Raw genomic sequence first — 23193 nt, forward strand, 5'->3', positions numbered from 1 at the left:
TATGATCAAATGCAATCAATTGTAGCTCTGTTCTGTAGAACAGCTTCTTAGGTATCTTGTGCATCCACCAATAATAAGACAAAAAGCCCATGAGGTTACGTTAAATGCTCTTGCCATATCACATGCTTACCATTTATTACCCTGCCATTAATTATTGCTAGTCCCCAGACCCCCACTAGTGATTCTCCCAGAGCTATTATTTCACTATTACTCAGCAGTGTGAAAGGTCTATCAAAGACTTCAACTAGTACACAGAATTCCCTGTAGCTCTAAATTGTAGCTGTGTGTTTGTTGCATGAGAATACCTAAGTGTGACAAAATACAAAACATACTAACATATACCACTGTTTGGGCAGCAGCAAGGTAATCTAGCAAATAAAATCATCTCATAGGTCATGCCCATAGGCATTATATGAGGCTTACTATTTGTCCTTGGTCAATTATCTGCAGTTCTGGAAAAGTATGTATTCAGAGCTTACCATTTAGACAGACTGTTAGGGTTCGCTGCTGGGATCTGTTGTATTATATGGGTTTTCATCAACATAGTTTCACTGGTGGTGATAAATGAGCTGGTTGTCTGCGGATTTCTCCTGCGTGTCTGTGCAGCTCTTGGTAGTGTGAACTGTGTCTTCTTGCTGTGGTCCTAGATCATCTAGAACGAGGTAGGTCCCTAGGTTCCAGAGCAGAGTCATCTCTATCGAGACGATTGCCCCGCATTGCAGGCAGGTTTCCTGGGATTAGTTGTCTCCCTAGTGTAGGGACCAGCAAGACAACAAGGACCCGTGAAGTGGACTCGCAGGCTTAAGTATATTGGCCAAAATATGAACTAATACCTAATATTGTATCTATTTCATCTGTTTATACATGTGGGTATGCTTGGTGCATGTTTTGAGCATTTATCAGCCATTGGTTTGTGTCTGTCCATGACCATGAAGTCCATTTCGTAGTTCTGCTGTTCAGTCTGGTTTTGCCAGTTCATAAGTGTGAATGGCATAATGTTATGTCTGTTTCTCAGTCATGTCCGCGAGTTTTGAGTTAGTTCTCCTTCAATGGAAGTCTTCAAGCAAAGGCTGGACAAATATCTGTCTGGGATGATTTAGTGAATCCTGCGCTGAGGAGGGGGTTGGACCCATTGACCCTGGAGGACCCTTCCAATTCTACCATTCTATGATTTAAAATATAGAGTATATTTAGGCTGGTCAGTAGTTACTGTTCCCATTTCCTCTCCCCTTTGAATCTTCGTGAAAATAATATAGCCGGGATTCAACGTAGTTACTTTTATGGCCTCGACCTGTTTTATGGCGCCCGACCTAGCTGCAACTGTCTATGATCAATTAATTAAATACAGTTCGCCCATGTGATACTAATCCAGAGTCCACTCTGGGCCAAAACTTTAGGGGAATCACCATCCCTTTAGGCCTTCAAATAGTGGAGTCCAAACTGTTTCAGCATCACATGGAGGTCCATGCTAATGAAGTCAATGTCTTCCACCCATTTCCAAAACTTTGTAGGGCCACTCAAAGGCAAGTGGCAGTCAAGCCGGAGCTGCAAACAGTTGTTGTCATCCTGTAATTGTTATTGAAAAAAACTTGTTGGCCGCCCATCTGGAAGGGTCAACATTATCCATTTTGTCCATAGTAAAGGCTTACAATGAACATACATTATCCTCACAGTAGCTAAAATCATGAGTACCGGATCCCTTTGATACATGGGGACCAATGTTGACCTTTTACCAACAAAAGTGATCCAATACCTATTAGTGAATATTGCTTATTACTCCCCGCTGCCATGATCTCTCCATTTTGAACACTAAATACAGAGTTGCGCAAGGATCCTGTGTATGACGAGTAGTCCTGACGGTCAAGAAGAAGTGGGAGTAAGGAGTACCAAGGGGGTTGTCCAGTTATGGGCTACTGATAGCTCACCCTCAGGATAGGCCAACAGTAGCTGTTCACTGGGCAGCTCCACCGTGGTATTTTGCCAGATTCCAATTGCCCAGCTTGGGACAGCAAGCCAAATTCTCATTGAAATGAGAAATGAAAATTATGCCATATGGCTCGTAACTTCTTAATTGCATCCCTAGTATTGAATAACAGTATATGACTGGTGTCAATTGATTAAAATAGCTAGCTGTAAAGTTAAATGTACACTGCAATGTTTATTCATAAAAAGCTATGTCATACCACCAAAAACTCACTTTGTATGCTTCTTCCTACAAAGAAATGCACTACAGCCCTATTTTTTCTAGACAAATCTCTAACACTGCTTAGGGCTCAGTCACACGGGCGTTTTAACGTGCGTCAGTCAGTTGCATTTGCGTTCCACATCTATATAGAACCAACGCTTTTCAATGGGAGCGGTCACATGTGCAAATTTTACATACGCAAAACTGCCTGCCGCGAAAATTATAGGACACCGTTTTTTAAAACACAAGTAACTGCAGCATCAGTGTTTTTTGAATGTGAAACCCCTGGATGCTGTCACATCCAGGGGTTTCACCTTGTGCTCAATGTGGCCAGCGGCAGCAGCACCGACTCCATTGTGAACATAGAGTGAAGATTATGATCCTCTGCGACAGCTGTGGCAGAGGAGCGCAATGTTCTCCCATTGAATTTAATGGAGCCAGCACTACAGCTGCCTCCATTGAAAGCAAAGGGGTGTTGGCAAGCCCTGCAATGATTTTATTTAAAGCCCTTCCCTGAAAATCATCCCTAAATGTGTGAAAAATAAAAAAATATATATACTCACCACTCAGCAGCTGTTGGGGCTCAGGCGCATCCAACAGGGTCTTCTCCTGCTCTGCTGAAAGGGCTGCCTCTGATTGGCTGAGCATTGTGACCAATCAGAGGCAGCTGAGAGCTGCCTGTGATTGGTCCCTGCACTCAGCCAATCAGAGGCAGCACTCACCCATTCATGAATTCAATGAATTTACATCCTTCATTATCCTTCAGATAAAAGCAGAGAAGGTGGAGACAGAGACTTCTTGCCAAAGAGAGTAAAACTAACCCTAAACTGTTCTTCAATTATATAATAGTAAGAAGATTAATAATGAAAGTACTGGCCCTGCAGAGTGATAACGTAAACTCTTCACTAATAGCCACCTTAAAAAGATTAAAACAGATAACTTGCCAGATCTCAATGGCATCCCCCCCCCCCCCCCCCCCGCCCCGGTTTTAGAGGAATTAAGTAATGTGATAGTGTTTCTTATATATAATGACGCTAGATTGGCACGTAGCAAATGTGGTGCCAACATTCAAAAAGGGCTCAAAAAGTAAACATAAGAGGGGACAGAATGCAGTTGCAAATGGATGTGGATAAATTAGCTTGGGCAGAAAAGTGGCAAATAAGGTTTAACACTGATAAATTTAAGGTTATACACATGGACAGGAAAATGCATGCCACCATCACACACTAAATAAGAAATCACTGGACAAAACTGGCATAGAAAAGGTGCCCTCCACCGTGCCAAACAAGTTTATTTCACCTCCCTTGTTTCCTACCTATCCCACAACCCCAAACTACAACACCTTTCACTCCGTCCTAAGCCCCATATAACAGGCCCCCATGATGGATCTCAGTGCTGGAGAACTAGCTGCCTATTTAAAAGAAAAAAAAATCGATAACATCCCAAAAGAAATCTCCGAAAACTGCATGGCTAGCCCCGTCCCAGGCTCTTCAGCACTGCAGCCATCACCCAATTACTCACTACATTAGAACCAATGACAGAGGAAGAAGTATCCAGACTGTTTACTGCTGCTCGCCCTACCACCTGCAAACCTCTTCCCTCTCCCCTCCTCCAGTCCCTTTTTCCAGCTGTCATTACCCACCTCACCACTATCTTCAACTTCACCCTGTCCTTTGGTATTTTCACCTCCTCATTCAAACACTCCATCATATCCCCTCTGCTAAAAACCGACCCTCTACCCAACAGACCCTGCCAACAACTGAACCATATCAGACATCCCCTTTATCTCCAAATTATTAGAATGTCTAGTCTATTCTAGCCTCACACGCTTTCTCTCTGACAACTCTCTCCTTGACCCCTTCCAGTTAGGTTTCCGCCCCATACACTTGACCAAAACCACCCTCACAAAAGTATCAAATGACCTGATGACGGCAAAGTCAAGAAGTGACTACTCCCTACTGATCCTCCTTGACCTCTCACTGCATTTGGCACAGTTGACCATGACCGCCTTTTGACTATGCTTCACTCTATTGTCCTAAAGGAAAGTGCTCTCTCCTGGTTCTCCTCCTACCTCTCTAATCGCTCTTTCAGCGTCTCCTTCGCTCGCTCCATCTCCTCTCCACTTTCTCTCACTGTCGGGGTCCCTCAGGGCTCAGCCCTTGATTCCTTCCTCTTCTGTATCTACACAGTCTCAATTCGGCAAACCATCCACAAATTCACCCTCCAATACGATTTCTACGCTGACGACGCCCAGTTATATACCTCTTCCCGTGACATCTCTGCACCCTTCCTCCAAAACATCACCGACTGTCTGTCTGCTGCCTCTTACACCATGTCCTCCCTCTTTCTCAAACTTAATCTCTCAAAAACTGACCTCCTTATCTTTTCGCCCTCAGCCAGCCGACCTCCCCTCAACATCTCAATATCAGTATCTGGCACCACCATAACCTCCAGACAGCATACCCACTACTTTGGGGGTCACACTGGACTCTGACCTCTCCTTTAGCCCCCACATTCAATCTCTGGCCCAAACATGCCACCTGCACCTCAGAAATATTGTTAAAATCCAGCCATTCCTAACCACGGACATGTTAAAGACACTCATCACCCTCATCCACTCCCGACTCGACTACTGCAATTCACTGTTTATTGGCGTTCCCTGCACCAGACTCTTCCCTCTCCAATTCATACTAAATGCAGCATCTAGACCCATTTTTCTATCCAGCCATTTCTCAGATGCCTCTGCACTATGCCAGTCACTGCATTGGCTGCCCATCCACTGCAGAACAAAATATAACTCCTCACCCCCACCCACAAAGCTCTCACCAGCGCTGCGCCACCGTACATCGCTTCCCTCCTGTCCGTACAACACCCAGCCCGCACACTCCAATCCGCTAACACACTCAAACTAAACACCCATTTAATAAAAAACCTCATGCGCTCGCATCCAGGACTTCATTAGAGCAACAACGATCCTCTGAGATGCACTACCCCAATGCATCCAGACAATCCTTGATTCACGAAATTTCAGATGTGCCATAAAAACAGACCTCTTCAGGGAGACATACCAAATCTCCCAACCTAGTCCCCCTGCCCCTTCCCACAGCTCCTCACGCCTTTCACCCTGCCTATCACATATGACCTCTACACCTGTACCTCCTTACTGTCCCTACCCCGTTTGCTTCCTAATAACTGACTTCTACATGTAATTACCGTAGTGCTTGTCTTCCCCCATGCCTTATCTCCCCCTCCCTTCCTGTACCTCCTGTATCACCCCCATCCCTAAGTTTCAAACTGATTGTCTACCATATGTATGCTTTTGTATTTGTCTGTGTTCTCCCACACTTGAAAGCATTGCGAAATAAGCTATACAAATAAAGATTATTACTACTTGTGGATTTCAGTTAACTGTGAACTTAACTGGAACAACCCTTGTCAGGCAGCTACTGTCAAGGCAAATTGGATCATGGGAGGCATCAAAAGAGGCATGGGGCACATGACCTGAACATTGTTCTTTCGCTTTACAAGTCATTGTTCAGACCACACATGGATTATTGTGGACTGTTTTGGACATCAGTACTGAAGGAGGACATATCAGAGCTTCAGTGAGTTTAAAGAGGGACAACTAAAGTAATAAATAATGGGTGGACTATAATATTCAGAGAGTTTATCAAAATTCCTGGTCACGCTGTAGAACTTGTCCAGGAAAATTTGACAAAAATGTATAGAAACGGTGATAAAATGCTCCCGTGCTCAAACAGTCTGTAGATGACAGTGTAGAATAAATTGTATAACATTTACTTAGAAAGGTGGGTGGGGGAGAGGTTGATAAGCATCCAGCACCCCCCTGGTTGGTCTGAGTTCGCTGTCAAGACAATTAAATGGGATAGATATTTCCAACAAAAATAGTGTTGAAGGAATGATTTTTTTTGTAAATAAAAACAATGAAAAAGTGACCAAAACAATATACAGAATAAATAGTGGAGGAAAATAAAACCTAATACAATGGATTTCATAGAATCCTAGAATGGTAGAGTTGGAAGGGACCTCCAGAGTCATTGGGTCCAACCCCCTGCTCAGTGCAGGATCACTAAATCATCCCAGACAGATATTTGTCCTGCCTTTGTTTGAACACTTCCATTGAAGGAGAACTCACCACCTCCCGTGGTAACCTGTTCCACTCATTGATCACCCTCATTGTCAGAAAGTTTTTTCTAATATCTAATTTGTGTCTCCTCCATTTTAGTTTCATCCCATTGCTTCTGGTCTTACCACGTTCCTTTTAGAGAGGGTGACTCTGGCCAGGTCTTGGAAAATTGAGATTTTGGCTCCTTCCAGTAATAGTTCTCCATAAGTTCTGCTTCTTCTCAGGATGTCATCTCTGACTTTAGTAGTAAGCAGCCTGCAGATTATATCTCTGGGTGGTTCATCTTGCCTGGGTCTCGGTCTTAGGGCCCTGTGTGCTCTTTCTACGATGATCTCCTCTAGGTAGTTGTCACCTAGCAGTGTGATAAAGAGCTGCCTTATTGCCCCAGTGACGGACTCCGGTAGGATGGATTCAGGGACACCTTTAATTCAGAGGTTGTTTCTCCTCCCTCGATTCTCCTGATCTTCCAGCCAGTCGACAATTCGATTTAGATGGCCTTGGCAGGTTGTGAGAGATGAGGTAGCGGCTGTGGTGTAGGTCACCAGTTTCTCTTGTGTTGTTTCCAGCTGCTCCACTCTCTCTCCTATCTGTCTCATCTCCTGTCTAAAGTCCTGTATTTCTCTCATGAGAGGCTCCAGTGCTCTGGTGAGGAAGTCTCTAGTGATGGGCAGCTCTCTGTAACTTGCAGGGTCTTCATCTTCACTGCTAGCTTTGTCTGCCCTGGTGTTGGAGGTCATCAGCGTGGCTTTTTTCACAGATGATGGAGTCTGATGTGCTGAGGGCGCTGAGAGAAGTGGCTGCGTTTTTTTCACAAAGTTAAGAAACCAGTAAGGTTACAGCAGCACTCCTATATAGATGCCACTACTTAGTGGGGGTGCGAAAGGTAAAAAACAGTGCACGCTTAAGCTGAGTCCAGACTTCAATGGGCTCAAAATGATACAGTCCTTAAATTGATTGCAAAGCGGCACAGAAGATTGAATAAACAAAAAGGTTGTTCACATCCTTCTTCTCAAAGTATAAAACATACCTTTATTTAAACCATCCAGGTAAAAAATGGCAGAACAGCAACGTTTCGGCTGATAAAACAGCCTTTTTCAAGCTTAATGCCTTAATACACAGACTCCATATTTATAAAACAGATGACCCAATCTCCAAAAAACATGAAAATGCACCCAGAAATTACATACATGTGATAGGGCCACTGAAGAGTCCGTCACAGGGGTGAACAGCTGAGAACCACGAGTGCTGGAACCTCACAATCAGGAAGGCGTCATATTAAAGGCATCCCTGATACATCATCAAAGGAAGCCCGGCTACACTCCACCATGGCACATCTCACGAGATCTGATATAACTCGAGCATGCGTGGGCGGTCACCGACGGGGAACACCCAGACCCGCTGCATCACAGGTAGGAGGAGTTAGATGTAGAGCGACGCCGTCAGCAAAGGGAATCCCGGCTATGGCTCACTACGTCTACTCCCTCAACGTCCGCGGAGTCTCGTGCATGCGCGCGGCGCCACCTTCAGAAAAAAAGCCCAAACTGGACACGTCATGGATGGGAGGAGCCACGCGAAAGTCTCCATCATCAAAAGAGACCCCTACTGGGTGCGAGATGTAGATTTAAATGTCCTAGAAATGATGGATAAATAGTGCATCAACACCTAGGTCAGGGCTCAGTGGGGGATAGCACACGAGAATAACCCCACCGTGCTCAGCCAGTAGGTCATGCAACAACAATAATGTCACTGTCTTGTACTGTATATGAAAATTGCCCGAATAATGTCAAAAAAATAAAAACATGAAAAATTTAAATGATAGAAAAAACAAAACAAGGTAACTGGATAAAGTATCTCCTTAGATGAATGTCATCCAAGAGAATACCTTACATCACCATATAACGAATGATGAAAATAAAACCAACAATGTATAGCCAAAACAGATAAATCCTTCAGCCCCACACTGCTGTGTATATGTGTAGCCATGGCTGGCAAAGAAAACCTCTTGTGTCGCAAATATAAGGAGTGGCACTCCTACCAAAAAGGGAAAAAAGATCATTGTGATACATATCAACTTTATTGAAATACATTTTTTTGAAAGCCAAGGTTAGTGATCAACCCATAGTGTTTTTATGCCCTGCTATGCTGGGTTTTAATGACCAGAGCCGTAAAAACAAGCTTCCCCTGGGGATTAAAGCCCTGCAGGCTCAGGACGTGACAGCTCCATGCTGTCAGTTAGCGAGGTAGCCAACATCCTGGAGCTGTCATGGGGTGCCACGGGAAGCCCTCTCCCCGATCACGCAATTGCATTAAAGTGAATGAAAAGTAAAATAAAGTTTCAGCTCCTCTTATGGATCGGATCAGTATGGGGAGCTGAGGATACTCATGCCCTTCCTCCACAATGTCTCGCGGCGTTCTCGTCCACCATGACCTGATGCCGGTCTTCTGCGCTGGCACGCCAGGCATCATTACGTCACGCACATGCGTAAAATCCTGCGAGGCCCGGGAAATTTAAGAACTCCCTGCTTCCAGCTAGTATCAGTAGCCGAGAGCAGGGAGCTGTCACCGGGAGCTGCTGCATGCGGTTCCCGGTCACATGATCGCTGTTATCCAATGGATAATACCGATGAAGTAAAAGTTAAAAGAAATGTTTAAAAAGAATAGAAAAAAAAAGTTTGTTTCATCTCCTCTCATGGATAAGTGCAAAACTAAGAAAAAGTAGCCCCGCGCTGCAGGGGACTTAGAGTGCTGTGATTACACGGAGTTGGAAAACCTCTTGTGGATTGGTCCCAGTATTTATTAAAGCCACGCGTTTCGGCACTTCATCGTGCCTTTTTAAAGCATAAAATACACACTTGTCAAGTATACATATATACACAAATACGCCGAGGCGTTCATCAGCGGCATCGCGCGATACCCTCTGATGTAATCAAAAGGGGGGGGTTTCTCCCTGCAGCATGTTATCACATGACCTCTTTTGGAACACTATGTGCGTTCCAGTTCATCATAAAACTTTACCATACCATGAAAGGATGACAAACAGGCATTTGCTAGTTCTCCGCAGAGGGAGTATGTAGTATATCCCTGTATATGGCACTATATACTGCACCTTTCTATTGAACAACTATGAGCACTACTTACTTTTCAAGACATAAAACACCAATACATCTTAAATAGAATACAGTATAAAATTAATTTAATAAATATAGCAAATATAAATAATATAAAATCCTCGGAGTCACATAAAAACATTTCATTATTAAACATATATAGATAATATATTAAATAGTGTATTAAATAATGATATCGCAAACAATTAGTATTATATAGTTAATGCGTTGTTCGTGTATATTTATGGATTAATGGCAGGTAGAGATGAGCGAACGTACTCGGATAAGCACTACTCGTCCGAGTAATGTGCCTTATCCGAGTACCGCTGTACTCGTCTTGAAAGATTCGGGGCGCTCCGCTGCTGACAGGTGAGTCGCAGCGGGGAGCGGGGCAGAGCGGGCGGGAGAGAAGGAGAGAAAGATCTCCCCTCCGCTCCTCCCCACTCTCCCCTGCAGCTCCCCGCTCCGCAGCGCGTCCCGAATCTTTCAGCACGAGCGGGGAGGTACTCGGATAAAGCACATTACTCGAACGAGTAGTGCTTATCCGAGTACGTTCGCTCATCTCTAGTGGCAGGTTATTACACAAGATGAATAAGAAGTCATTAATACGGAGCTATTGGGGGATTATGAATATCTGATTAATGTATCTATGATTCCTTTTTTTCTAATATTTCATTAAATCCATGCGGGGTTAAAGCCTTCAAACGAAATATCTAGTACATTTTGTTCCTCCTTATTGCCGCTATCCTGATTTTACGTGTTCTAGCGGTGTCACTATTAACCCTTTGTAATCCTGATTGTGAATCTCCCCAAAATGCCTGGAAACGCTGTGCTGCTGATGGAAATATTTTTATATTAAACCTATGCTGACATGATGTGTACTTGTTGTTCTGCCTACATATCTGCTGCCGCACGGGCATTCTAACATATATATTACATTACTGGTTTCACAAGGTTTATTCTGTTTAATATGAGTTGTATCGCTTCCCTGTTGAATTTTATTCCATTTGTGCGCTAAAAGTGGGCAACATTTCCATCTTTTTCTGTAGCGTTTTGAAGCTCCCTTGGTGTTAGATGCTGACTTTGGGTGTTAAATGGGTTAACCCCACTTTTTCTCTTCTTTGTTTTTCTAGCGGGATTGGGGGGGGGCATGGTGTAAAGTTCTATTCCTTTTAAAAATTATCCTCGGGTCTTTTTCTAGGCTCTTTTCACAGTATGGATCCCCCTGCAGTATATTCCAGTTTTTTCTTATAATTTTCCTTATTTCCCCGTTTTTACTGCTATATTTAGTCAGATGTATAGCTGGTAGTCTCCTGGACTCCTCCGATGTCCCATCTTCTACTTCTTTCTCTTATTTTGAAGTTTCATATCTTCTATTAAGCTTTCCAGGTATCGTTTTTCTTTGAAGCGTTCTTTGATTTTTGATCATATCTCAAGTTCTTCTTCAGAGGAGCAATTTCTATGAATTCTTTTTACTTGGCTATATGGTATGTTATTTTTCCAGCTTTTCGCATGGCAGCTAGTATAGTCTAAATAGCTGTTTTTATCAACCTTTTTGAAGTGCGTTTTAGTATGAATGATGTTATTACTACAAAATAAAACTATATCCAGGAGGATTATTTGCGTTTTCTCAATTGTACCTGTAAATCTTAAGTTCATTGTATTTATATGTAAATCATCAATAGAGGACGTAAGGTCGCCTTCTGTGCCTTCCCAAACTAACAAAGTATCATCTATAAACCTCCGGTGTAATTTAATCCTTGCATCTTGAAAAGCTTCCTTTTCCAAATAACCCATTTAAAGGTTCATGAAAGATGGGGCAAACTTGCTGCCCATCACCGTCCCGTGAGTTTGAATATAGAATTCATCATTATATACAAAATAATTGTTTTTTTAAATGAAATCTATGGATTTAGCTTTAAAATACTTTTGATTGGATGGCATAAGTGGATCATTATCTAGATACAATTTGACTGCTGTTATACCTAAATTATGGGGTATGTTATTATATGGAGCGTCTACATCTAATGGGCACCATATATATTCTTGTTTCTAGTTACATTTAGGGATTGATTCTAGCAGATGTCCTGTGTCTTTAATGAATGTGGGGAGGTTTGATACATACTTCTGTAGTATTGTGTCAATGTATTCAGATAGATGGCAGGTTACAGAATTTATTCCCGCAATAATGGGTCTTCCAGGCGGGTCGTGGATGTCTTTATGAATCTTTGGGATATGGTATTTCCAGCTCTATCTGATTGGTGCAGATTGCTTCTTTGTTTGATAGTCCTCCCTCTTGTAGGGCTTCATTAATAAATTGATGTAGAGGTTTATCTCTGATGTGGGATCTCCACCGATTTTCTTGTAATGTTTATCGTTATTAAGTAAATTGAGACAAACTTCCTGATAACGATTATCATCCATTACAACTATTCCTCCCCCTTGTCGGCTCTTTTTATAGTTAACCCTGTATTATTACTTAATTGTTTCAGTGTCGTTTTTTCACTAGAGGTTAGATTCTGTTTCTTCTTCATGCATTTATTGTTATTGGACATATCTGTTAGGTCTTTTAACGTGTTATTATCTGGTTCATATATCTGTGAGGGGAGATGAAATTACGTACCTAAGGCCCCTGGATTTATCCACGGACCATACCACTGCTTCTGCGCACGTGCCTGTTGCCAAAATGTGGGAAGTATGAGCAAAAGCCGTGGATTGCCAGGGTAATTTACAATCTTCTTGCTTCTGGATACCAAACATAACTGAGAGCCTGGAGATCTCAGGGGGGACCGTGGTTCTTGGTCACGTGATCGCCGTTATCCACTGATTAAAGGCGGTCACATAAAAGAAAAAAATAGTTTCACCTCTGGGTCCCAGATCCGATCCATCAAGGGAGGTGAAATTACTTACCTCAGGCCACTGGCAATGTCCCCTGACAGAATCCTCACTTAGCTTTGGCGCATGTTCCTGTCGCCAAAATGGCAGATACAAGCACAGAAGCAAGAGAGGGCCCAGAAAATTTTAAATCTCCTTGCTCCTGACTACTAAAGGTAGCTGAGAGCTTGGAGCAGTGACCAGTGGCTGCAGTGAGCGGTCCCCGGTCACGTGATCGCCGTTATCCAGTGGATAATGGCGATCATGTAAAAGTTCAAAGACTGTTGAAGTTTGATGTTCCTTTTGGCTTGGGCCCTATTGTGCATGAGGACATAGGATTAAGACCACAATAAGTATGTCTCTGTACACGGGACAAACAGGCGTATCCATTTCGGGGTGAAAGTATTCATTCCTATGTGTGCTGTACAAAAAGAAACCCTGTTTTTAAAATGACATAATTGCCAAAAAACAAAAAAATTAATTTTTCCCCTTCTGCTTTGCTTAGATTCATTCAAAAACTGTGGGGTCAGAATATGCAGTACACCCCTAGGTGAATTTGGCCGTTTTGGCCGCTCAAGGGCTCTACAAGTGGGCAATGGGGCCTAAAACACCTTCAAGCAAAATGCCTGTTCTGAAAGCCACCGGCTGCTCCTTTCGTTTTGAACCCCGTTGTGCATACAGATATAAGATTAGGGCCACAACAGATATGTTTCTGAACAAAGGACAAACAGGGGCATCCATTTTGGGATGTAAATCCTTATTTTCATGTGCACTATAGAAAAATGACATATTTGCAAAAATATGAAATTTTATTTGTTCTCCTCTAAATTTCATGAACTCCTGAAAAGAATCTGTGGGGTCAAAATACTCCTGCCCCCTTCCCCCCCCCCCCCCCCAGTGAATACATTAAGGGGTGTAGTTTTTAAAATGGGGTAATTTGTGGGGTTATCTATCATTCTGACACTTATCAGCCTTTGCAATCTTAACTTGGTGCAGGAAAGCAAAATGCTCCTCAAAATGTTAACAATCATCGTTAAATTTGTACATCTCTTAAATGGCTAAAAAAACCTAAAAACATAAATTAAAGAGATGTATATATATATATATATATATATATATATATATATATATATATGTGTATATATATATATATATATATATATATCCCCGAGGTCACCATCTGCGCATGCGCGCCCGATGTCAATCATCGGGCGCGTGCACAGAGGGGCTCGAGCCCAGGGAAATTTAAAATCCCTCTGCTCCTGGCTGCCATGTGTTGCCCGGAGCAGAGGGATGTCACTGGGGACATGATCACTGTCATCCAATGGATGACAGTGATCATATATAGTAAAAAAAAAAGTGTAAAAAAGTTTTTTAAAAAAAGTGTAAAAAGTAAAAAAAAAGTTTAAAAAAATCTTACGTCTCATCACCCCCCACGGATCATATCCGTGAGGGAGGATGAAATGACGTATCTAAGGCCCACGGATTTATCCGCGGACCTTACCACAGCTTCTGTGCACGCACCCGTCGCCAAAGTGGCGGACGCATGCGCAAAAGCTGTGGATTGCCAGCGTAATTTAAAATCTCCCTGCTCCTGGCTACAAAACTTAGCCGAGAGCCTGGAGATTTCACGGAGATCCGCCGTGAGCGGTTCCTGGTCACGTGTTTGCCGTTAACCAATGAATAACGGCGATCACGTAAAAGTAAAAAAAAGGTGAAGCTTCATCTCCCCTCACCGATGCGATCGGTGAGAGGAGATGAAACTTTTTTTTTTTTCAATCAATAGTTTTTTATTGTTTTCTGGTAAAGGTTACAGAGATCACGTTTTAAGTATTAGCAGTTTACGTAAATCTTGTGCACATGGCATTCATTTATGCATATGAAAGCATTAACTGTATTCATAACCATTAGTAGATGAAACTTTTTAACGGAGGCCTCCGTATTTGCACCCCGACGCAATCTTCTTCCCTGAACTTTCCCGGATTCTGCGCATGCGACCGCCGGCAATACACCGGACACATGCGCAGGAGTCGGGGAGCCCAGGAAATTTAAAATCTCCTTGCTCCCAGCGACCATCGGTCGCCGAGAGCCTGGAGCAGTGACGGGTGGCCTCGTTGAGCGGTCCACGGTCACGTGATAAAAAGGTAGCGATCTACCTTTGGCCGGTCTCACATGACCGGATAGGAATTACGGATTCCGCATGCGTCTGATCCGCGCCATTACGCAGATCAATCACATTGGATTACACAATTCCGCTCACAGTGGGTCGGAATTTCGTAATCCCCTTGCAGAAAAGAGAACGCAGCAGGTTCTTTTTTACTGTGGATATCCGCAACATAGAGCTCATTGTGCTCCGTGGTCGCGGATATAACCGCAGTCCACACGCAACTACATTGCATACGGGCTGCGGGTACCCACGTCATCGCTAAGTGACGGTGCGGGAAATGCAAACAAAAAAAAAAGTACTTCGAATGACCGCCTGTGTGAGTAGGCAGTTATGCGCAGTACATTACGCGGCCGTACGCAGGGTCACAGCCGGGCTAACACATGGGATCCGCTGCGGGCCTCCGCAAGCGGATTCCGCCTACGGCTGGGTGAGCCCGGCGTTATTCAGACCGCTACCTGTAATACGCAATTTACAAGAAGCCCCGGGAACGCTCGCCTTCCTGTAGCTCCTGGAGCAGCTTGTTGAGCGTCTTCTGTGCGAGACCGCCGAACCTCCGCAAATTTACAGAGACTAACAGAGCACCACTTTTTACACCCCATCCCTGCTGCTAAGGTCAAGAAATACCCCCAAAAAGCATGAGAGGAGGGGGGATACCCGGTTTTATTGCCCCATGTGCCCATCCCAACCAGCCTCCGTAATTACCCCTGTCTTCGGAAATACTACACAGTTCACATTATTACTTTTATCTAAGATTTGGGGAACGCCGAAAAGGGCGCAGAGTGTGTGTGGGGGGGGGGGAGGGAGGATTTTTTTAAGGTGTCAATTTTTATTCTGTACAAGTGGGCAATGGGTCCTGGAATTTATTCAGTTGTGCCCAGAAATCCAACGGGTGTTCCCTCCATTATAGGCCTAACCATGTGTCCTATAAGTAGATTAAGGCCACAATGGGTATGTTTTTGAACACAGGACAAACGGGGGTCCCCATTTTGGGGTGAATGTCTTCATTCCTATGTACACTGTACAAAAAAACCTGTTTTTAAATTGAAAAAATTGCCAAAAAAAATGAAAATTGTAATTTTTTCCTTCTGCTTTGCTTAGATTCATTCAAATACTGTGGGGTCAAAATACACAGTACACCCCTAGATATATTCTTTAAGGGGTCTAGTTTTGAAAATGGGGTCATTTGTGACGGTTCTTTATCGTTTTAGACGCTCAATGGCTCTATTAGTGGGCAATGGGGCCTGGAATTTATTCCGTTGTACCCTGAAATCCAGCGGGTGCTCCTTCCATTATAGGCCTAGCTATGTGTCCTTAAGTAGATTAGGGCCACAAGGGGTATGGTTCTGAACACGGGACAAACAGGGGTATCCATTTTGGGGTGAAAGTCTTCATTCCTATGTGTGCTGTACAAAAATAACAGTTTTTAAATTGATACAACTGCCAAAAAAATGAAAATTGTAATTTTTTCCTACTGCTTTGCTTAGATTTATTCAAAAATTGTAGGGTAAAAATACACAGTACACCCCTAGATAAATTCGTTAAGGGGTCTAGTTTTCAACATGGGGTCATTTGTGGGGGTTCTCTGTCGTTTTGGCCGCTCAAGAGCTCTACAAGTGGGCAATGGGGCCTAAATCACCATCATGCTAAATTTCAGTTCTGAAAGCCCCCGACTACTACTTACATTTTGGGCCCCGTTATGCATCTAGACAAAAGATTAGGGCCACAATGGGTATGTCTCTGAACACGGGAGAAACAGGAGTATCCATTTTGGGGTGCAAGTCTTCATTCATGTGTGTGCTGTACAAAAAAAGCAGTTTTTAAAATGATTGAATTGCCAAAAAAATGAAAATCACATTTATTTCCCTTTGCTGCTTGAATTCATTCAAAAACTGTGGGGTCAAAATGGGCAGTACACCCCTAGATAAATTCGTTAAGGGGTCTAGTTTTTAAAATGGGGTCATTTGTGGGGGTTCTCTTTGGTTTTGGCCGCTTAAGAGCTCTACAAATGTGCTATGGGGCCTAAAACACCTTCAAGGAAAATTTATGTTCTGAAAACCACCGACTACTCCTTTCATTTTGGGCCCCCTTGTGCATCCAAACATTAGATTAGGGCCACAATGGGTATGTCTCTGAACACGGGAGAAACAGGGGTATCCATTTTGGGGTGCAAGTCTCCATTCATGTGTGTGCTGTACAAAAAAAGCTGTTTTTAAAATGACAGAATTGACAAAAAAACGAAAATCACAATTTTTTCCTTTTGCTTTGCTACAATTCATTCAAAAACTGTGGGGTCAAAATATGCAGTACACCCCTAGATGAATTAGTTAAGGGGTCTAGTTTTCAAAATGGGGTCATTTGTGGGGGTTCTCTATGGTTTTGGCCGCTCAAGAGCTCTACAAAAGTGCTATGGGGCCTAAAACGCCTTCAAGCAAAATTTATGTTCTGAAAGACACCGACTACTCCTTTCATTTTAGACCCCATTGTGCATCCAGACATAAGATTAGGGCCACAATGGGTATGTTTATGAACACGGGAGAAACGGGGGTATCCATTTTGGGGTGACAATCCTCATTTTCATGGGCACTATAGGAAAAAAATATGTCTTTAAAATGACATATTTGCAAAAATATGAAATTTTATTTTTTCTCCTCTAAATTTAATTAATTCCTGAAAAAAAACGGTGGGGGTCAAAATACTCATGACACCACTCAGTGGATACATTAAGGGGTGTAGTTTTTAAAATAGGGTCATTTGGGGGGGTATCTATTATTCTGACACTCATTAGCCTTTGCAAACTTGGCTTGGTGCTGGAAAACAAAGTGTTCCTCAAAATGCTGAAAAGTAATGTTAAATTTGTACGTCATCTAAATGGTTAAAAAAAACACAAAAGTTTTTCAAATGTGCATTCAGAATAAAGTAAACAGATGGAAATATATATCTTATCAAAAATTTGTACAGTATATTTGGACATATTTGAGATATTACAGTTGAAAATGTGAAAAAATGACAATTTTTTCAAAATTTTCCCAATTTTGGCGCTTTTAATAACTATACATAAATTATATCAGTCTCTTTTTACAACCAAAATGAAGTACAGCATGTGGCAAAAAAACAACGTCAGAATCACTTGGATATGCAAAGCCTTTACGGAGTTATGCTACGTTGAATGACGCATGTCAGATTTCCAAAATTTGGCTCCGTCACTAAGGCGCAAACAGGCTTCGTCACTAAGGGGTTAAGGCACAAACAGGCTTGGTCACTAAGGGGTTAAATACCTTACATATCTCCATTCTACTCTGCATTACAGATCTGTTGCTTGCTTGAAAAATATTACAGAATAGTTCACATATCCCAGGATCTCAGCATGCATACATAGGTCGATTGTGTGAGCCGGCTCACTGCTCAAAAAAAAACTGGTGTCACTTTTTTGCTAATTTAATTTTCAATAAAACAATAAAAGAAAAAATAAATGCAGTTATAAAAGGATGCAAAATCACTGAACCCGGTGGAATACAAACATTAATCTGCTTTTAAAATACACAAAAATCCCATTTGTAACCTGTTGTGTTTTGTGTTCACAGCTCCGCTGCCCACGGAGAAGCTGGTGGAGATACCAGGTACAGTAAATAACATCTAGCAGTAATGTATGTGATATTAGAAGGAGCAATTGTAGACTCAGTGGAGACCAGCAGTTGTACAGCAACCACTCATAAAGGAAGTCATAGGCACATACTGCACATTTATTCTACATCTCACTCCCAAAATGTCTAGGGATGATTAAGGCCGGCTTCACACGGCCGTGACGGCGCCCCCCCAGAGACCCCAATACTTACCTGCGGATCCGGCGTCCCAGGTCCCGCATGACGCTTCGGCACGCATGTGCAATAGAGCACGTGGCGCCGACCGCATCATATGACACGCCCACAGCGTCACATGATGCGCCGGCTGCGTAATATGACGCGGCTGCGGTAGGCGGGGAAGCGGTTTCACGCTATCTTCCGCTGTGCTACAGCGGAAGATACCGTGACGGACGGCTTCCATTAACTGCAATGGAAGCCGTCCGCGCGTACATCCGCGGCAAATAGAGCATGCCGCGGGTGAGGACGGGTGATTTTATGGTGCGGAATTCCGCGGTGGAATTCCGCACCGTAAGCATTGTGCTATTAGGTTTAATAGAACCTAATAGCTGCGGGCAACGCAGTGGATTTCCACCGCGTATTAGGCAGCGTTAATCCGTCCGTGTGAAGGAGCCCTAACAGATGTCGGATTTTTTTTACTGGACTCATTGTTGCGGATTTGTTTGGGACAACGCTGTCACTATTTTGATACCAACAGTATTAGATAATTTTGCCGTGCGCTTAAATAAGAGAACAGTAACACAAATCTGGGTACTCACTATGAAGGGGGAGGTTCCCCAATGATGGAAAAATAGGGTGTGACCTCCTCCATTGGAGTCCCAAGACAGCCTGCCGATCAGTATTAGTGATCCTTCGTTGAGATTATGCGATCTCACCCAGAGGTAGTATATCTTTTTTATTCCAAATGTCAAAGTCACACATGAACAAATGTTGTCCCTCACACAGGAGGTCAAACGGTAAATGCAACGCAATGGATGGCCCTTGTCAAGGCTTCTTTCCTCTAGACATAGAAGATGCCCCCTTGTTACAGTCACATTCCTGGGTATAAATATATCAAGGGACAATACAGAGATCTCTCCCATCATCTATTTATACACAGTTTTCAGAGTGCCCCCTCTGGGTACAAAGAGATGATGGGAGAGATCCCATCCTTTGTATTGACCCCTGATATATTTATACATACTTATTAGGTCACCCCTTAGCCATCTAGTTTTCTAAACTAAATAGTCACAATCTGGATAACCTCTCTGGGTATTGTAGTCCGCCCATTCCATTTATTACTTAAGTTGCCGCCGTTGTACCCGTTCAAGCTCTGATATGTCCTTCCTGAGTACCGATGCCCAAAACAGTCCACAGCATTCCATGTATGGTACACAATGTGCATCAGATAGTTAGAGAGGCACTACAGCCATCTTTGCTTGTTCAAGACCGGAGAGTTGTCTTAAGATTGTTTTTACATCAGCGTTGGAGCCTCCGGCCAGAGTTTCCGTCTTAGATGTGGCTGAAAATATCGGGAGAAAAAGCGCTGTATTCAGCGCTTCTTGTTCTGTCCAAAAGCCTGCCAGCTGGACAGAAAGCAGGCAGACCATATTATAGCCAATGACTGTCCAGTCCAGCGACTGAGTCGTTCAGCCATGGGTATTTCCCTTTACTGCTTCCTGAACGGAGAAGGAAAGCGGTATTTCCAGCGCAGTTGTGAAAGCACCCTAAAATAAATTGCCAAAAAAAGTTATCAGGTCAAGTTAATCTTTGCTAAGTCTGTAGAGGGTCTTCTGTCTATAGGTATTATGTAAGGCATAACTCTATAACTCATTCTCCTTTACAGAAGAGAAGCCCTCACACGGCATGACCATTGGTGTGGTGGTTCTTGTCATTCTTGTCGTTGCTGGCATCGCCACTGCAGTCTTCTTTGTATATCGGAGGAACAAAGGGAAGCTGCCACAACCAGAAAATGGTGTAAACAACAGAATATACTTTGACAGTAACTGCACAGCTGGAACACACGATGGAAACGTCTTAGTGGAAAACATTGAGCAAAATGAATAGGAAAATTCCTCCCTTAAATAAAACCAGACCGGCGTTGTGCTATAATGTCCAGGCTGTAACCGACTCATGGAAGATGCCCATCTATGGGGAAGAAATAAGACTGGGCACATTTACAACATGACCTAAAGGAATATAAGAAAACACAAAGTTCTTGTAAAATTGTTGATTGCTCTTATAGCCATATAGTTATGATGTTTTTAATACAGATAATTTTCTATGACATGATATATAACTCTCTTGTTCTTTCCTGTAGAACGGCCTGTATGGGCAGGTCATGTATGTTAGGAGCGCCAGGGCTTGCAGGGGAAGGTCAACCAGATGAAAAAGTGTTGATCTTCTGATAGTTGTTGAAATTGCTCACTATTGTTTAGCATAAATTTCTTGGATAATTTTTCAGGTTGTTTCTGGAGCTGTCACTGTTATTAAAGTATGAAATAGCAGATTTGTAATGATGTGTAATCAGTATTCTGGGTGGGTGTGGCTGTGTGAGTAAGAGGTGTGTTTTGCATGAGTAATGTGTGATAAGAATCGGGTTCCCGCACAGAAAGTGCTTGATGACATAGTGCAGAAGAAAGTTCAGTTGCTCAGTTAATGCTTGCCATGGAAGGAGCTGAACCTGAGTGCTCCTGTGGAGCGTGCGGAGCAGAAGCAGTGGGTGAGATTAGAGACAAACCAGCAATGTGGATAATTGCCCTTAGGAGTGCTGTACCATTACCTGAGTGCCACCCGAGTCCACTGAAAAAGTGTAACGCTATACTACCCTTGATACACCAGGCCTATTGCCCTGATCTCACCCGCAACTCCTGTCCCTGCCTGCTTGCCTCCACTCCTGGCTAACCCTAGGTGGGCAACTGGGCGGTGGTCTCTGCTCTTGCTAGGGACCGAGAAGCGACACTGACATACATGATGGAAAGGGCAGAATAATGACAGAAAAGGCAGATGTAATAAGCCAACACAAAAATACAAAGCAGACCTGAGGCAGATGGAATAGCCGGGCAGAAATAGCAAACAAGCTGACAGAAGCAGGAGACCGACAGAGGCAGGCTAGCTAGCTCACTGAGGGAAACCAATAACTGGCAGTGATTGCAAGTCACTGCCAGACTTATAAACAAAAGCCTCCACCCAAGGGCGGAGAGAGGGAGAAGCCAACTCCCAATAGAAAATATAAAAAGGAAGCTAGTGCCCGGCAGCTGTAATCACCGATGTGCGCACACATGACGCTACGAGCCACCAGCACACCACCGGCCAGGAACCCACACCGCTGCAGCAAGCGGACCACAAGCCGGGGGGGTGCATCCCGACCGCCGGACCCAGCACCCCGCCGCCCCGAGAGTAGCCGCAACTGCCGCATGATAACAAAAAGTGCATGCCCAGAAAGTAGAGGCTGCTGTGGGAGTGAATGACAAGTGAACTGACCAAATATCAAATCGGTAAGGGTCCTTTTACATGGGATGAATAAGAGTAATATGGGCCTCCTGCGCTTGTCTAGGAAGTTCGCTACCCTTCAAGAGTGCGTTAAAGAGGTCCGTTAATCTTGGGGTTAAGACTGTTTGGAAGGTCTTATAATAAACCCTAGTAAGTCCGTCGGGGCCCGGACTTTTGTTAGGTGGGCATGTGATTATTAGGTCTTTCACTTCCTCCTGGGTAACCAGTGAGAGCAGCCAATTTGCCTCTTGTTGGTCTAGTTTGGGTATCTTTCATTTTTGGAGGAACCTATCGATTTGTTCTTTTGGATTTGAAGTTTCCTCCCTAGTGGGGGGTTTTGTATGTTGTATAGTTCTTTGTAAAACAGCTGGAACTCCTTAGCTATTTCCTCAGAGGATGTAACCAGCTTTCCTGACGAGGTTTTAATGGTTCTAATTGTATTCTTGGTACGTGCCTTTTTAATTAATGACGTCATAAATTTACTGCCTCTATTTCCTTGTGCATAAACTACATGCTTCATATAGAGATTCTTTTTATTAAATTTTGATTTGAGGCAAAGTTTTAATTCTTTTCTTAGATTTTCTAGTTTCTCTAGGTTACCCAGAGTCTGTGAGAGTTTGACAGATTGTTCGAGTTTGGCTATCTGTGAAAGCCTATCGTCTATCTCTTTCTGTAGCTTTTTCTTAACCCTGGTACCTAGGGCTATTAGTAGGCCTCTCACATAGGCTTTGTGGGCCTCCCGGACTGTGGGAGTGCCGACCTCTCCATCCGAGTTGAATAGGAAGTATTCCTTGATGGCTTTAGCGAGGTTTAGATTCTCATCCCTCGAGTCCAGTAATGAGGGGTTGAGTCTCCATCTCCATTCTTTAAAGATTACCTGGAGGGTCTGAGTAGGATATGTATGGGAGCATGGTCAGAGATGGTCAGAGGATCTATCATGGCTCTGTTTATGGACTCCAAAAGCCCTCCGGAGATGAACAGGTAGTCCAATCTCTGGAAGGAGGAGTGGACCAGAGAGAAAAAGGTAAAATCTTTCGTGGAGGGATGAAGAAGTCGCCAGACGTACACTACTCCTAGTTCTTGTAAACCCCGGTTAAGTTTCCTTAATTTGATCTGGGAGATCTGCGAGCGGCCAACAGATGAGTCAAGCAGGGGATTAAGGACGACATTGAGATCTCCTCCCAGAATTATGTGGCCTATCGCAAATTGTTTCAGTATATCAAATTGTTTAGGTAACCACGCGACCTGATCAGTATTTGGTGCATATATGTTTGCTATGGTAATTTTTACGTTGTCCAGAGAGGCCTTCAGAAAAAGTATTCCCCCCTCTCCGTCCGAGTATTGGGATTCACAAGTAAAATTAGTCGTTTTGTGGAAGAATGTGGAGACTCCTTTAGATGTCGAGGAAGGGTGGGAATTATGATTGCATTGGAGGTATTGTCTGCCTGGCAACCCGAAGCACCTGTCCCCCCTGAAATGCATCTCCTGCAGGAAGACGATTTTGGAGTTGTACCTTTTTAGCAATAGTGCTACGTTATGGCGTTTCAACGGCGAGTTGAGGCCCTTGACATTAAATGATGTAACGCGTAGATCTCCCATGACTC

At 43.4% G+C, this 23193-nt stretch overlaps 1 protein-coding gene across 1 annotated transcript in view; it reads left to right on the forward strand.

Annotated features, from left to right (window-relative positions):
- LOC136586789 (macrophage mannose receptor 1-like) overlaps nucleotides 1-23193 on the forward strand; it is a 298478-nt gene that overhangs the window by 251411 nt on the left and 23874 nt on the right. Inside the window, exon 29 of the mRNA XM_066585016.1 lies at nucleotides 18062-18097. Within this exon, the coding sequence (XP_066441113.1) occupies nucleotides 18062-18097 (36 nt within the window). The remainder of the gene's footprint in view (nucleotides 1-18061; nucleotides 18098-23193) is intronic.

Source organism: Eleutherodactylus coqui, chromosome 12 (genome assembly GCF_035609145.1).
Source record: "Eleutherodactylus coqui strain aEleCoq1 chromosome 12, aEleCoq1.hap1, whole genome shotgun sequence".
In the NCBI taxonomy this organism is placed as follows: Eukaryota; Metazoa; Chordata; class Amphibia; order Anura; family Eleutherodactylidae; genus Eleutherodactylus; species Eleutherodactylus coqui.